The 15242-nt window shown below is 48.5% G+C and overlaps 6 protein-coding genes across 6 annotated transcripts; 3 read left to right on the forward strand and 3 right to left on the reverse strand.

Moving 5' to 3' along the window:
* Window positions 1-171: 171 nt before the first annotated feature.
* On the forward strand, window positions 172-970 carry FMAN_07206 (uncharacterized protein; the record flags this gene model as incomplete). The annotated part of the gene is made up of 2 exons (XM_041830801.1): window positions 172-365; window positions 412-970. The coding sequence occupies 2 exons, from the start codon at window positions 172-174 to the stop codon at window positions 968-970; spliced, it is 753 nt and encodes a 250-aa protein (XP_041681428.1).
* Window positions 971-1001: 31 nt separating this feature from the next.
* On the reverse strand, window positions 1002-2061 carry FMAN_07207 (uncharacterized protein; the record flags this gene model as incomplete). Its single annotated transcript, XM_041830802.1, has 2 exons — window positions 1002-1477; window positions 1524-2061. 2 exons carry the CDS (start codon window positions 2059-2061, stop codon window positions 1002-1004), a joined length of 1014 nt encoding a protein of 337 aa, XP_041681429.1.
* An 856-nt stretch (window positions 2062-2917) lies between these two features.
* On the reverse strand, window positions 2918-4267 carry FMAN_07208 (uncharacterized protein; the record flags this gene model as incomplete). The annotated part of the gene is made up of 2 exons (XM_041830803.1): window positions 2918-3694; window positions 3746-4267. 2 exons carry the CDS (start codon window positions 4265-4267, stop codon window positions 2918-2920), a joined length of 1299 nt encoding a protein of 432 aa, XP_041681430.1.
* A 4652-nt stretch (window positions 4268-8919) lies between these two features.
* On the forward strand, window positions 8920-10522 carry FMAN_07209 (uncharacterized protein; the record flags this gene model as incomplete). Its single annotated transcript, XM_041830804.1, has 2 exons — window positions 8920-10195; window positions 10251-10522. The coding sequence occupies 2 exons, from the start codon at window positions 8920-8922 to the stop codon at window positions 10520-10522; spliced, it is 1548 nt and encodes a 515-aa protein (XP_041681431.1).
* Window positions 10523-11927: 1405 nt separating this feature from the next.
* Window positions 11928-13170, forward strand: FMAN_07210 (uncharacterized protein; the record flags this gene model as incomplete). The annotated part of the gene is made up of 3 exons (XM_041830805.1): window positions 11928-12095; window positions 12161-12439; window positions 12493-13170. The coding sequence occupies 3 exons, from the start codon at window positions 11928-11930 to the stop codon at window positions 13168-13170; spliced, it is 1125 nt and encodes a 374-aa protein (XP_041681432.1).
* Window positions 13171-14018: 848 nt separating this feature from the next.
* Window positions 14019-15209, reverse strand: FMAN_07211 (uncharacterized protein; the record flags this gene model as incomplete). The annotated part of the gene is made up of 7 exons (XM_041830806.1): window positions 14019-14453; window positions 14506-14634; window positions 14688-14803; window positions 14853-14911; window positions 14970-14992; window positions 15044-15114; window positions 15170-15209. The coding sequence occupies 7 exons, from the start codon at window positions 15207-15209 to the stop codon at window positions 14019-14021; spliced, it is 873 nt and encodes a 290-aa protein (XP_041681433.1).
* Window positions 15210-15242: the final 33 nt, after the last annotated feature.

A 15242-nucleotide genomic window follows, 5' to 3' on the forward strand; every position in this document is an offset into this window, starting at 1 on the left:
ACACCGTAAAAACCACTTTATATCTTTTACCTTATACTTTGATAACCTCAATTCGTTGTTTGCTTGATTTGCTTACGAACTAGGTATCACATGATCATACCCTCACTTTACATCCAACCCTTTCCAACTTCTGAATCCCCTCATCCTCCATCTCACCGCCATGCCACCGCCATGCCACCGTCACATCTTATCATCGTCTGCTGCCACGGAGTTTGGCTCGGTGGCCCAACCCTCGGCCAAGATGAAAGCGAATGGCTAATCGCAGACTTCCAGCGTGGTGAAACCCCGACTTTTGTTCAGCATATTAAAGCTGGCGTAGATGCCCTCGCTCAGAATTGTCCAAGTTCTGTTTTGGTGTTTTCTGGGTATGTAACCCGGCTATTATTTCGCGCATTTTCTAACCATGATAAGAGGACCGACGCGCAAAGAGTCGAGAATTTCCGAGGCAGAGGGCTACAAAAATATCGCAGCCAAGAACAACTACTGGGGGCTGCTACAAGATGAAGATATCAACGATGCAGTGTTGTTGGAAGAGCGTGCGCTTGACTCGTACCACAACGTCCTCTTCTCCTTAACGCTCTTCTATTCCCACTACAAAAGATGGCCAGCTCACATCACTATTGTTAGTCATGGTTTTAAGAAAGAGAGACTTGTCGATGGGCACTGCGCAGCTATTGGCTTCCCTCTCGACCGAGTCACCTTCATTGGTATAGATCCGCCCGGTATGGCAGCATCTTTGAAAGATCAAGACAAAGAAGAGGCGATGAAGGGCGCTGCTTTGGCGATGGGTGAGTGGAGGGATGATCCTCATGGACGAGGGGAGAGTCTTGCTGGGAAGAGAGCGAAGAGGAACCCTTGGAGTGCATGGCAGGGTGTGTTTCCAAGTGAAGATGACGATCGTGGTGGTTTGGTCATCAAGATGGAGAACGGAAGCGAAGTTGTGGACGAGGAAGTAGCACGACCTTGGTGATCTCTATCACATCTATATCTATACCGCAAATCTACAGAACACTTTTCTCCCCCTCTCTGACATGTACCTTGCCTCTCGGTCCCCTTTCCACGGCATGAACCAGGAACTGCACAGCATCCTCCACCATCTTGGGACTGAACTTATGTCCAATACCCTCATATACTCTATCATCCACCTCTAACCCACCATCGCGATACCAGCCCTTTTCACTCACAGCCTCCTTCAGTAACGTCGAAAATTCCTTGGTGTTGGCGTATGGAACTAACTCATCTTCACCGCCGGAGCAGAGAAGTAGCTTCTTGTCTTTGATGCGCTCATCCAGAATAGCCCTCAGACGGTCCTGTTCGGCAGAGGATAGTGAAGATGGGATGGGCGAATCACCGAAGCAAATAGCCTTAGGGTCGTGTCTGCTGCAGATTTCGATGAGATCTTTGGGGAAGTATTTGCTTCCGATAAAATCAGGGCCGCAGTCGAGTTTCGATCCAGCAGCGCGACCAGACATGAGTCCTGTCTCGTCAGCTTACTTTTCTCGCACTTGGCCAGAATAACTCACCTGAAAAATCAGGACAGCCGATAATCACCACAGCTGCGTCGATTCTCTTCTCCCCAAAGAATGCCTGCCAGGCACCATGTCCACCCAGACTCCAGCCAAGGCACACATGTCCATCAATTTCAAGGCCAAGATACCCGGAAACAAGGTCCATAAGACTACTCATATCTGATACGCCTCCCTTCACCATGGAAAACATGTCAAGCGCATGAGTCGGATTTCCCTTGCTCCAAGGATCGTTCGCTGATATGCTAACCCTTCTAGTTCCGTGGTTGGGCATATCAAATGCCAGGGCAATGAGACCGCGCTTGGAGTTGCTACCAGCGTGCGTGCCCCATGCTCCTATGGTGCGTCTCGCGATATCATTCATGGTGTCTCGTGATCTGGTACGAGGGTGCAGAAGCCATAGGCACGAAACGGGGACATTGGGAGGAAGTTCATCAAGGCCATAGACATCGACACGCAAACCCGCCATATGAATGGTCTTGAGGGAAATTTCTGGGGCGGCCGGAAGGCCTTCGGTAACATATTTTACAGACATGGAGAGATATTATAAAAAACCCTTTGTATGAGAAGAATGAGCAGAGGTTGAAGTTACTATTTCGAAGTGATATCCATGGATATTCATTATATCCGATCTTCCCCAGGATCGCTGGTGGGTCTAGGGTAGCGAGCCGGTGTCGGCCCCATGATTTCGGAGAAGCATCATATCATAGACAAGGATCAAAAGCACTAAGATGTAAATGGTTATTCGTATTCAGAATATATCTCATTGGTATCTTTCACTCCAAAAGGTACATTGTGCGGTTGTGGGAAGATTGTGTGTGGTAAACTTGTAAAGACGAGACGTCTCTTATTTGACGTTGAAGTCAAGTAATAATTCTCAGAAACCCCTGGCCCCAAAAACCACAAACGCAAGACCTGATTTAGCAATAATGTCGGAGTGACTATAAGGCTTACAACATATATTTACGTTTAGATGCTGCATCTCTCAAGGTTTCAAAAGAATTATTAATTCACGTCGTGCTGCTATTGCCTTACGCAAACTAACTTATATAAAAAAGGGGTTAAATGAAACCAACATCATCATCCATCGCCATGCTGCTGTAAAGCAGTAAACAAAGAAACAAAAACCTGCCAAGCCCTTCCTCAACGCCGTGTCGGTATCGTGCCTGTCCCGTTGTCCACTGCCCTATCCCAGTCCAGCCCAGTCCAGTTCCTTATGCTGCCTGCGAAAAACAAAAATAATGTGTGCTGATTCGAAAAAAGAAATTCCATGTCGTCCATCTTCTAAGTCCGTTCTATGGCTCAGTACTCCCCGAGAAGTACATTGAACCCCTGCGTAATGGTCTGCCGAGCAGACATCTGTAGTTTTGTAACTCTGGAGCCCGTGACTTTTAATCAACCTTCCAGTGATCATGCTCGTCAGAGCCCAGATAGAGCTCGACACCGTACAAAACCATTGTCAGACCGATGTTGGCCCACTGCCAGTTACTGCCCTCAACATCACCACCTCGGAGAGTCCAGCCATCTGGGCCGTCACTGGTGGAGAAATGCTGTAAGAGCAGACTGGTGTAGACTGCTATTAAAATTGACGGGGAGAACCAGCTGAGGAATCCCAAGAATTTACTTGCAGTCTCAGAGTCCTCCCAATCTGGTTCTTGCATCATGGCTTGCGCACCCGACTCGCGGATTGAGGGGATGATACGTGTAGCGCAGTAGAATACCAAAGAGCGGTATGTTAGCGAAATGATGACTGATGGCGTGATAGTCTGGAAGGCGGCATATAGTAGCGCCAATGACGAGTGAACAGCGGATGGCAATGAGCCCAGCATGTGGAGGAAAGTCGAGTAAGATGCCATGATGACAGGCGGTAAAGGTGGAATATCAGACTCTGAGCCATCGTGATCTTGCGTATGATCTGCATTTTCTGATGGCAGATAATCGGTGAAGATCTGGTAGATGCAGAGTACAATATAGGCAAACAGAAGTGACGACTCAATAGGATTGCCGCGACCACTGCCGATGCCAAAAGCGCACAGGAACACGGCAGTTGTCATCGCGATGCCAATAAGGGTAGCATCAAGGTTGCCGATTTGAGGGAATTGTGCTACCCTCCAAAGGAAGTATACGGCGCTAGCCATGATGGAGCTGGAGAGAACCAGAAGAACGATCTGCGCCAGGGTTAGCATGTGTCAGGTTCGATGATTTGATATAAAACTTACCAACCAGGTATCGCTTCTTCCACGGTTGACAAGCCATCTTGTGAGCTGCCCCGCTGCCTGGATGACCAGCAAGGTACAGAAGCCCTCCAGAAGCTGGAACACGGGCCCCGAATACCGTAGCAGGTTATCCCACCCACCCAGCGTGATCGTCTCAACCAAGCCGTCCTTGCCAAACATCCATTCCCTCCAGCTTGTGCTCTTGGAGTTGAACAGACCACCCACTGTCCGCTCCACCCAATTTGTGTTGTCGGCATCGACAGCGAACTGTCCCAGCGCCCAGATGAGGAGGGCGGGGACGATGATCCACTGCGACAATCGTAGAAATCCAGAAAGGAAATACCGCGAGCGTGACTTTTCTGGCGTCAAAAGCTCGAGGCTGGAATATGTAAAGTAGAAGAGGAACAGGGCTAGACTGTAAGCCAGCCCACTATCGCGACCGCCGACATCGAAAGCGACGGGGATGGAGAGGACGATGCTGAGCAGAAAGATAGAGCTGAATAGCGCCCTGAATAACCACCACATCGGAGCGAAGAGATGGCAGGCGTAGGCCGCGCCGAGGGGAGGGTACCGAGTTCGTTGGTTGTGTTCAGCAGTTGGGCATCCAAGTGCGATACGTCAGGCGATAGCGAAGAATATCGTGACAGCTAAGATGTCGCCCGGTGTGCGGAGTAGGGAGTTTCAAGGGGAGAATTCACCCATCGATAAGGCTCGTTCGTCTCGATTTCGTCAAAGTGCGTGCAATATATCGAAGGTCGGTGACAAGTGGCAGAGCTCGAGCGGAACAAGATGAAGCAAATTTGAGGTTGAAGAGTTCAAGATCAAGATAAAACGGTCAGTTCCCCAAAGTTGGCGGTTGGTCGGTCTAAAATTCACGGCGGTAGGGTAAAGGTACGTAGTGATTTGGAGCTTCCGTCTGTCAAATCTGGGTTCGGCTGTTGCTTGATGTTTGAGTGTGACTTGCGCACACAGCAATGCAATGTGGCTAATCGAGGTAGCGGCCAAATTTTGCTTATCTTCTGCTATCTTCACGTGGCAGAGGCAGCTCATCTCTAAAGTAGTCACCCGGCCGCTAAAACCAAGTAAAGTTTACCATTTCATTTGATTATTGGCACGTGCTAATGATCTTGATATTCTTTTGTTTTTCTGTGTTGATTCAACAGACCAAGTTTCATGTTTCAAGAAAGGCAGGTTTATGCGTTGTGATTTTTCACTGATCGACCAAACAGATGCTGCTAGGATGACCTGGGTTGGCTGGTGCATAGCGTCACATCAACATGATAGGTTCGCAGCACATCTCACAATCAAGAGAGTCGATCAGTACCTACATAAAGCAGGGCAAGCAAGCAAGATCTGGGACAATGACAGCATCAGAGGGTAACCTCAGCACTGACAAATCTTCCGGTCTAGGTAAGTGTTATCAATCACCAAAATCTGCAAGGTCTTAAGTATGATGCATCGCCGTGCATACGAAATCTTGATTCAACAAAACCAAGGTCATGAAACCAAAATCAACTGAATAGCAAGTTGATCATTCACAACCTCAAGATAAGACTCATTCAGCTTAGCTTAGCTTAGCTTGCTTGCCTTCCACGTTGGGCGTAAGTCGCGTCTTGTACTTATCCGTATATGCCTGTAACCGACCCCACCTCGTGATCTGCAAAACACGGCCAAAGCCCTACGCATCCACTTCAGGTAAGAGTTTGTCTCCACGTCGTGTTAGAGCCTCCTCATTCTTACTCCTGCATCATCACAACCATTCATTCACCCGTCGAAAGTCACCCACCTCCTCCTATCGCCGACCCCAACAATCTTCTTTTTGATCCTTTGTGATTTGATAACCATGGCTCTTTTGTGTTCTTGCGCTAGTGCGCAGATTCTCGTGTCTTATTATGCTCCTCCCAATCTATCACGACATCTGTATCCATCCATTAATTGCTCTGCCCTGCTTGCCCATGATTTGAAAATGAAAATGCTGCTCGAGTGATGCAACATGGCCTTACTTCAATTGCAATCCTACTAGCGCCGAATGACCTGGAAGCAAACGTTGACTTGCTTCCCTCACCGATCGAGGACCCGACGCGATATCGATATAATATCCAGAACAATTGTACCAAGTGTTGCCATTGTAATGAGCAGGAAACTGTAACGTGGACCCGATGTGTGAGAGAGTAATCTTGGCCAACGCGAAATCATGGTGTATGCTGTATCGAGTCAACAGATTTCATGATGTTGGGACATACAGCTGCACAGATACTGCGATGCTAGAAGATTTACCAGTATGATGCAAGTGCATTTATCTTACATTCCTATTTCTCAATAGCTTGAGAATTATCTATTCACATGTTTGCTGTTGTGTATGTGTTGTCCCTATGGGTGTGGTGGTCGCTATGGTCGTGACCATATTGGGTAGTGGCGATAGCCTCAACACATTTTGAGAAATGCCTTGAGTGTAGAGGACATTGCGATGACTTCAAAACACCTTGGAATCATCGTGGCGCTGTATTGGGCGGGGTATCAAGAGCTTCACGTCACTAACGCTTCACAATGCCGCTGAAGCCTGCCCACCAGCTGGCAAAGCGCCAGCCACCCAGCAGCACGCTGGCAACCCCGCTTGCCTCACCAGAGCTCACAGCACTACCGCTCAAACTCGCACCAGGAAGGGCATCAGAAGAGGAGGGGATATAGTCTGATCTAAATCACCTCTCTTCCAAGGGGGAGCAGGAGGCGCCGGGGTAACCGGTCAGGACAAACTGCTCTCGCCTGGTGGATAAGGAATTCGAAAATTCGACGACACCCCGAGTTCGAACCCCGACGACATACCCGACGACAAAAAAACCGAAAAATCCCTAGGTGGTGGGGGAACAGAAGGCGCCAGAGCAACTGGTCAGGTCAAACTGTTCCCGCCGAAGGAAATGGCTCGACGACAAACCCCGACGACAAACCCCGACGACAAAGAGATGTAGGAGGCTTATCACCAGCCTCCGAACTCTTTTGCCAATTTGGTATATTTTATTTTTATCTATAAGCTTATTATATACATTATAATATTCTCCTTTTTGCAAGACTTTAAGATTAATTAAAATAAAACTACTAAAATAAAATAACTTATATATTAAAAAAACTATTATAAAATAAAATTATTACTTAAGTTAAAGTAAATAATATATATTTATATTATATTATATAAATATATAAAATAATATAAATAAAATAATATAATACAGTATTATAATATATAAAAAGATATATTAAGTAATTATAATTAAATTAATATAAAGTATTAAGTCTTAAATACTTCTCTTTATATTTAATATTAATAATAATTAATTGACGTTAAATGTGATGCTTTATTATTGGCTGGAGAGTTAATCGCCCAGAGATCGCCCAGCCCTTGGCACTAGCTTGGCGATAACCTCGCTGACTGTGGATATCAATCACCTCAGATAACACCACAGACGCTCACGAATTGCTTTGCGAAATAAGCTTAAAGGCCCCACATGCGCACAGAACATTGCGTTCTCTCGTCCTGGAGAAGAATCCCCGAACTCCCCGAGACTTGCAAAATGAAATAAAAACAGAGCAATGGGCAAATGGTGGAGCGTTCTTACGTGAGAGACTGACAAAACGAGACGATATGGCTCACAACCCCAAGAAAAGCCCGACGAGCCGCAATTCATTTCTCCTAGCCTAAATGACGCCTTTTAGGGATTCGATGATGCGACAGCAGGGTCTAAAGTAAACGACCAAGACGGGAATGGCACCACTCTTATTTCCATGGAGAGGGGGTAAACGCTCCGGACCCTCGGGACGTGGTTCGTTGGTCAAGGCAAACTTCAAGCCTGTTGCCATTTTTGGTTTCCTTTGGCATTAGCGATTGCATCATTTCTAGAGACTCGGACCATTCTTGATCATCGCCCAGTGAGCAACGGCGATGAAGAACAAGGCTATCGAAAGATAGACCGATCGAAACACTCGGGAAGTCTTCATTAAGAAAAGGGTTCACAAGCATCAACCTTCTGATGAATTGACTGGCATCGCTGTGACGTTGGGCCTGCATAACCCTGCAGCGAAGATCATAACCTCAATTGCTTCTTGTTGGTTTGGCTCAAACATCTCTCTCTTTTGAGCTCAGATCAATGTTATCACAGCTGACCACAATCACATCCGATCATCCATTTGGTTGACGCCTCATCAATAGCTGATTGTTGCTCATTATCCAGCCGAATTGCGTGCGATCTATCAGTATCAGCTTGCAGGAACAGGCTTGCAAAGTCGGACTCGCCTCCATCGCTCATGTACGTAAAAGCTACGTTACGCATGCACCACAGCTCAAGACCCCACGCGTTGGAGGACAGTGATCCAGTCAGGAATGTTGAAATCACTTTGTTTTGAGCCCCTGCCAGGCAGCAGGGAATGCATCTGGGATCGACCTGACGGAGATTCCGGTGGATTTGCACCTTGGACGATGATGCGACCCAAATGGGCCTTTACTGGCTGACATGCAGCTTCAGTCTGGGTCGTCGGGATTGTTAGAGGTCTGGTACGGATGTTCGGCACATGGCGTGGACCGGGTGGGGGCTCCGTTCGCCGCTCCGGATAGATTTGCGGCCTATGGCTTCACTTCATTTGTCCGCTCATATCTAACGTTGGTAGGCATTTGGCGACACTCCGGTGTGTGGAACATCTGATCCATCGTGAGTGGTGTGCTGTGTTGCGGTTTGTCGTGAATTGCTATCCTAGCGTGAGCTTTGATAGATGAGGGCCAAAGAGGATCGATATGGACGACGTCCGAGGGGGGTCAATGAAGAGACTGACGACTAAAAGACCCCATATCTAGTTCAGTAGTGAGCTTCTACGCCGACGATGGAAGCAGGCTCTGAACCTTGTTTGTGTGACCAACAGCCAAGTTGGTAGGGATCGTAGGATCGCAACCTTGGTGTGGTATTATGTCTGAGAATTGAGATCTTCTCACCCTCTTTAAATGCAGCTCCTTTCCCAGCATTTTCTTTCGCCCACACCTAGCACTTGCCTGGTTTGTGATTTGTGCCTGGCCCACCTTTCTTCTTTTGCTCTTGTTGCGATACCGTAACATCTTGAACTATCGTGGTGTTTCAATTCAGCACAACACACCTTTCAGTCCTGACAAGCTCACCCTCTCCTCATACAGTGTCATAATGGCTGAAAAGACATCTCTCGGTTCTGGAGGTGGAAGCCCTGACCCAGAACGTCGCCAATCTGAACTCCAAACCCCTTCGTCACGATGGGCGTCTCTGTTTGGTGGCGAGGGTGTCACTGCTGGACCTCGAATTGCTCAATTGCCCGAATTTGTGAGGCGTGATCTCTCAGACTCTGAGGACTCAAGCTCTGCCATTCTCAACAAACAGCTGGCTGCGGAACAGGGAGAACAGATCCAGTACCGCACTTGCTCATGGCAAAAAACTGCTGGTCTGCTTTTCAGCGAATACATTTGTCTTGCCATCATGAGTTTCCCTTGGTCGTACAGTGTTCTCGGATTGGTGCCTGGTATTATTCTGACGATTATTGTTGCTCTCATCGTTCTCTACACCAGTCTCGTTCTCTGGGAATTCTGCCTCCGCCACCCAGAGATGCGCGATGTTTGCGATATTGGACAGATGCTATTTTGGGACAAGAAGTGGGCTTGGTGGGCAACTGCTGTGTGCTTCATTCTCAACAACACCTTCATTCAAGGTCTTCACGTTTTGGTTGGTGCCAAGTACCTCAACACCATGACCGAAGCCGATGATGTTGGCAGCTGCCGGACCGTTATGTTTTCGGTTATCGTTGCTGTCATAAGCTGGGTCTGCTCCCTGCCCAGGACGTTCGACATGATGGCCAAGCTCGGAACAGCATCGGCTTTCTTCACATTCATTTCCGTTCTGCTCGCCGCCATCTTCGCCGGTATCCAGGATCACCCATTTGGATATGATCCTGCAAAGCTGGGCGAGCCTATTGTCACAGCTATCCCTGTCAAGGGCACGACCTTTGTCAACGGAATGTCCGCTTTTCTCAACATCAGCTACACCTTCATCGGCCAGATTACCCTGCCCAGCTTCATTGCAGAGATGCGAGATCCCCGTGACTTCCCCAAGGCTCTGTGGGCGTGTACGATTGCTGAGATCATCGTTTTCAGTCTCGTTGGAGCCATCGTATATGCTTATACCGGCAACCAGTATGTGACTGCGCCGGCTTTTGGTTCGCTCGAGAACGTGTACAAGAAGGCGGCCTTCTCGTTTATGATTCCCACCATCATCTTCCTTGGCACTCTCTATGCCTCAGTATCGGCACGCTTCGTCTTTTTCCGACTCTTCCGAAACTCCAAGCACTTGAACAGTCACACCCTTGTTGGTTGGGGATCTTGGAGTGGAATTCTTCTTGTGACTTGGATCTTTGCTTTCATCATCGCCATGGTCATCCCCTTCTTTAACTCTTGTAAGTGGCCGTTGGAGAGTTATGGCATCGATCGTTACTAACCGCCACCTTCCAGTGCTGTCCGTTATGTCGTCTCTCTTCGATAGTTGGTTTGGCTTCATTTTCTGGGGAGTTGCCTATTTCCGAATGCGCAAAGCTGATAAAGAGATTGGTCGACGACATGGCAAGATCGCTGATCTCACCGGAAACATTGTTAACCTCATCTTGATTGCGATTGGTATTATGTTTCTTACTGTTGGTACATATGCCAGTGTACAGGGTATTATCGACCAGTACGAGGCTGGCACCGTGGCTGGCGTATTCTCGTGTGCGTCTAACGGTCTTTGAAGAAGAGGAGAGAAGGGGGAAGATGTAGGGAAACACGTTATGCAATGATACCCGAGCTGGAACAATACACGCGGAGTTGGTCTTTCTTGATCGAGACGATGGTGGGTTGCTTTCAGCCACGATCGGTCCCGTTACGTAGAACATGGAATTGTAGAATTGGATCCCGCATGGTAAATCATTGAAATAGAAATCGACATGTCGTAGATGTTGAAGTAAAGTTGAAGTGGAGGTTGAGGCTCTGCCTGAGCTGAACCTTAGCTCAACACCCACGCCAACCAGGTCTTGCCAAGAACGCCCAGAACCTGTCGTCACATGCGCTTTCCCCATTGTTGCATTTCCTTTAAGGCATATTCATATCATAAATTGCTAATCCAGCTCGAGCTCAACGGGAATTAGTGAGGCAACGTTGCTGCTCACTCCAACATACATGTAGGTGTCGATTCTAGGAATTTGACGGCTTTGACCGACCTTGGCATCTGGTGTATTCGGATGGAACCTTATTTGCTTAAGCTACCTTGAGCATTGAACTGATAGTGACACTGAAGAAGCCTTGTTTATTCACCATATACACTCAAGTTGAGTATTTGGGAAAGACACGTTGGCAATATAGTATTCGTATTCGCACTTCATGGGGACCAAGAATCGCATTCTGTTGCATCCTCATCGTGGTGGTCCACCTATCAAGGGAAAAGCCCTACCAGATTGCCGCAATTACGCATCTCGCCAACGGAATCGAGAGAGATAGAGCCAGGGAGTTTCCAAGAAAAACCGAATAATCGTATGGTCCTGGTGTTTATCAGCGGAAATTGACGGTCCCGAATGGCACTACTCGAACCATTTCCCCTCTTGTCGTTCGACAATATTATTCAAAGGATGAAGGGTTTTTTTTTTAATTTTTTAATTTTTCTTTTATAGATTTAATTTATTGATTTATCATTGAGGTTATAAGCAACAGCATCACAGTCAACTCAGCGCAGTGCCAATTGGAATTATCTGAACTATCACTGCTGGGCAATGCTGCTCAATTGCTCATGATATACGCAAATAAAGTTGACCTCAAATGCCACGCCATACAATTCGCCTCTCTGAATGGTCTGCCCGAACATGCCCCGCCTTCCTGAACCCCTCAAAAACCATCCATGATCCATCTGGTGGTCCCCTGAATTTCTCCCCCACCCGCCAAATCTAGCCCCTAACCAATCCATCATTGGCCAGATTCCCAATTAACATTTGGACCTGGATTTTCACCGCCTTCCACGTAGCTTTCTCTGCCCCCTGTTTCCCGTGCCGCAGCTACCAAGGAGGCAAATGTATCACATTCGTTTTTAATTCAACCGTCCTTGCACTTTTTTGTTCTTCGCGGGTTTAGATTTTCTTTCACTTTTTCCAAACTATTGAAGGAAAGATGCCTGCGACGAATTCATCTACGGTCACTTCGAGGGCAAAGGGCGATAGCCCAAGCCCAGCTCCTGCTGCAGCCGAAGGTGCTGATAAGAGCCACGATTTCTTCTGGACATACACGGAGGAGCCTCATCGAACTCGCCGTCTCGCTATTATCAAGGCTCACCCCGAGGTTCGTGCTCTACTGATTGGCCCCGCTGTGTCATGACATGTCGCTAATCTAGCCTCCATCTACAGATCACCAAGCTCTGCGGTCCTGAGCCTCTCACGAAATGGGTCGTCCTCGGTGTCGTCTCCCTCCAGGTCTTCCTCGCATGGATGCTCCAGTCGACTCCTTTCTTCTCATGGAAGTTCTGGGCTGTCGCCTACGTCTTTGGTGCCACTGCCAATCAGAACCTTTTCCTCGCCATTCACGAGATCTCCCATAACCTGGCTTTCCGAAGCGCCCGTCTCAATCGTCTGATCGCTATCTTTGCCAACCTTCCCATTGGCATTCCTTACAGCGCTTCGTTCCGAGTATGTGACCCAGATCGCATTTCGGTATCTGACATAATGCTAACACTCTACAGCCATACCACCTTACCCACCACAAGTCCCTCGGTGTCGATGGCCTCGATACCGATCTTCCCACTGCCTTCGAGGCCTTCGTTCTGGATTCGATTCTCGGAAAGGCCTTCTTCTGCACTTTCCAGATCTTCTTCTACGCCCTGCGACCCATGGCCGTCTACCGCGTTCCTTTGACTGGAGTTCACGCCCTCAACATCGCTGTCCAGGTCGCCTTTGATCTCGTTCTCCTGCAGTACGCCTCTGTCAACTCTCTCCTCTACCTGCTGCTCTCCTCCTTTTTGGCCGGGAGTCTTCACCCTCTGGCTGGCCACTTCATCGCCGAGCACTACGTGTACGAGACCGTGGCTCCCTCCGCTCGCGACCCGGAGAACAAGATCCCTGTCCCCGAGACCTTCTCTTACTATGGGCCCCTCAACTGGTTCACCTACAACGTCGGGCTTCATAACGAGCACCACGACTTCCCCGCAGTGCCTTGGACTCGTCTTCATAAAGTGCGCGAGATTGCTCACGAATTCTATGATGACTTGCCCCGCCACGAGAGCTGGTGCTATGCCATCTGGCGCTTCATCTTCGATGAGAACGTTGGCATGAGTTGCCGTGTCAAGCGTAAGCAGGGAGGACGCCTTGTCGGTGGCGGTGCTGTAGCAGACTGGAAGCAGTCCGAGATCGAGTCGATTTAGAAGCAACGCAAAAGTACATATAAGTCGTTGTAATGCAGATGTTTTGATATTCTGATACGGGTTATGGTATATCAAGGCCATGATCAAACCGAAAACTTGCTGCTTTTGGTAGCTTTTTGGCTGAGCCAGGCGACATAGATTCAGATGAGTATACCATAGAATACAGATATGGCATGGCGTTTAGGGTATGGGCAAAAATGCAAATACAATCTTTTGAGCGATCACAAAACTCAGAGTCCGGCTCTGTGATCTCATGAGCCATCACCATTTGGTTTATGTGTAAAGGCTCCAGACTTTAAGTCCGTAATGTGTAAATAATTGAGCGGCTAGGCTTGCAAATGACCCGGAAACACGAAAGATGAAAAGGAGAGTCGACGAGAGATACAAGTTAGAACTCCAAATTTATCAGTTAACGCAAACAGAATAATACGACACAAGAAAATACGAGAGCCGCGAAAGGCTCAAGGTAAGAGTGTACAGTCAAAGCTCCCGCCTCGGAAGCCACATCCTCCTCCCATCGCTTTTAAACTCCTCAGCGAGGCTTTCATCCTCAGTTGCAAGGTGTCCGAAGTCCTGCTGACCGAACCCACGTTGGCCTAGGGACATGGTCCACTGTCCCCAAGGTACCCTTCCAAGTGGGTTTCGATTCATGCTGAACTGCGAATCCTGCAGTGATCCGCCGATCGTATGATATGCTTCCTGATCCTATGCTTTAGCTTCGCCGTACGTTGAAGATTTATGCATCCGGGGATCCTAAGTCTCCGGCTGAGTTCTCATGAGCGTCGTCAAGCCCGTCTATTAGTTTCGTTTGTCGAAAAGATCCAAAGGCTGTCACTTTCTCCTTAATTCTAGAAGAAGAAATAGGCAAGCAAGAAGCTGACCAAGCAAAGAATGGCCGCCATTTGCACAGGAACACCTTCGACGGTTTGGGTGACAGCTTGGGCGGTCTGGGCGAGAGGTCGTTTATCATCATCGCTGGAGGCGGACTTGACATTGCGCTGTCGAAGACCGCTATCCTTGAGAGCCACGAGCTGCTGCTCGGCCTGGGCAAGCTTAGCCTTGAGCTCCTCATAGGTCAGCTCTGCAGTCTCCTTGATAGCCGTTGTAGCTTGAGCGATAGTGCTCTTGACTTCGGACTCCTCGTAGGTAGATTTGGGTTTCTCATCCTCATAGGCGGATTCTTTGGGCGATTGGTAAGGAGGGGGCGCTGCCGAGGATGAGGGCGACTCGTCTCGAATGCCAGGTGAAGAAAATGTACGCGAAACATCAGGAGTGTCGTTGATCTAGATTTTGCCATTAGTTGTCAACTTCCGGATCCGAGTCGGTGAAACTTACGCCGTTGGCAATAGCTTGCTTGTTAGGGGTGGACAAAGGCCGGTTAGGAGCTTGGTCGGCCTCACCAGCCGCGAGCCAGTTGACTCGAATCTTGCGCTCTACAAGGTGGGCTTTTTCGGTCGTTTCAAGCTGGTGATTGAGTTAGTTTAAAGTCCGGATTGCGAGATCGACTGACTACGTACGACATTCGCAACGCTGGCAAACTCCTTATCGGCGGTAATCGGGGCGGATTGGACAAGGAACTTGTCACGGCACTTAGCGTCAGGAGGGGGATCCTGCTTCATAGCCTGGAGGAGGACTGGGGATCGTTAACGGCTGCCGGCATGCGCTTTTAGGAGCAGACTCACCAGAGACATCGAAGCTCTGACCGGCCTCGATGCGTCCTGCATTTGGTCGAACACAGTATCTAGTGAGGAGACGTCAGGTATGCGATCGGAATGGCTTGGTTAGAGGGGCAAGCATACTGTTTGGGAGCAGTCGTCTTGACCTGTTCTTCTTGTTAGCAAATCCGTCGCATGGGAATCGCTGTCCGACTGACCTTGAAAGCTACGGGGGTAGGGTTGGGGTTCTTCAGAGTCAAAGTCTGGGAGACCTCGGTGGTGAAGGGGCCTAGCAATCCTGTCAATACTCGAAGACCCGTCATCGTCCATCGCAGATCACGCACGTCTAAAAGACAGCTCAAATGGCTCGATATCGACCGACATTTTGGCTTGTTATCGTGGTAGCGGTAATAAAAT

Source organism: Fusarium mangiferae (genome assembly GCF_900044065.1).
Source record: "Fusarium mangiferae strain MRC7560 genome assembly, contig: FMAN_scaffold005, whole genome shotgun sequence".
Lineage (NCBI taxonomy): Eukaryota > Fungi > Ascomycota > Sordariomycetes > Hypocreales > Nectriaceae > Fusarium > Fusarium mangiferae.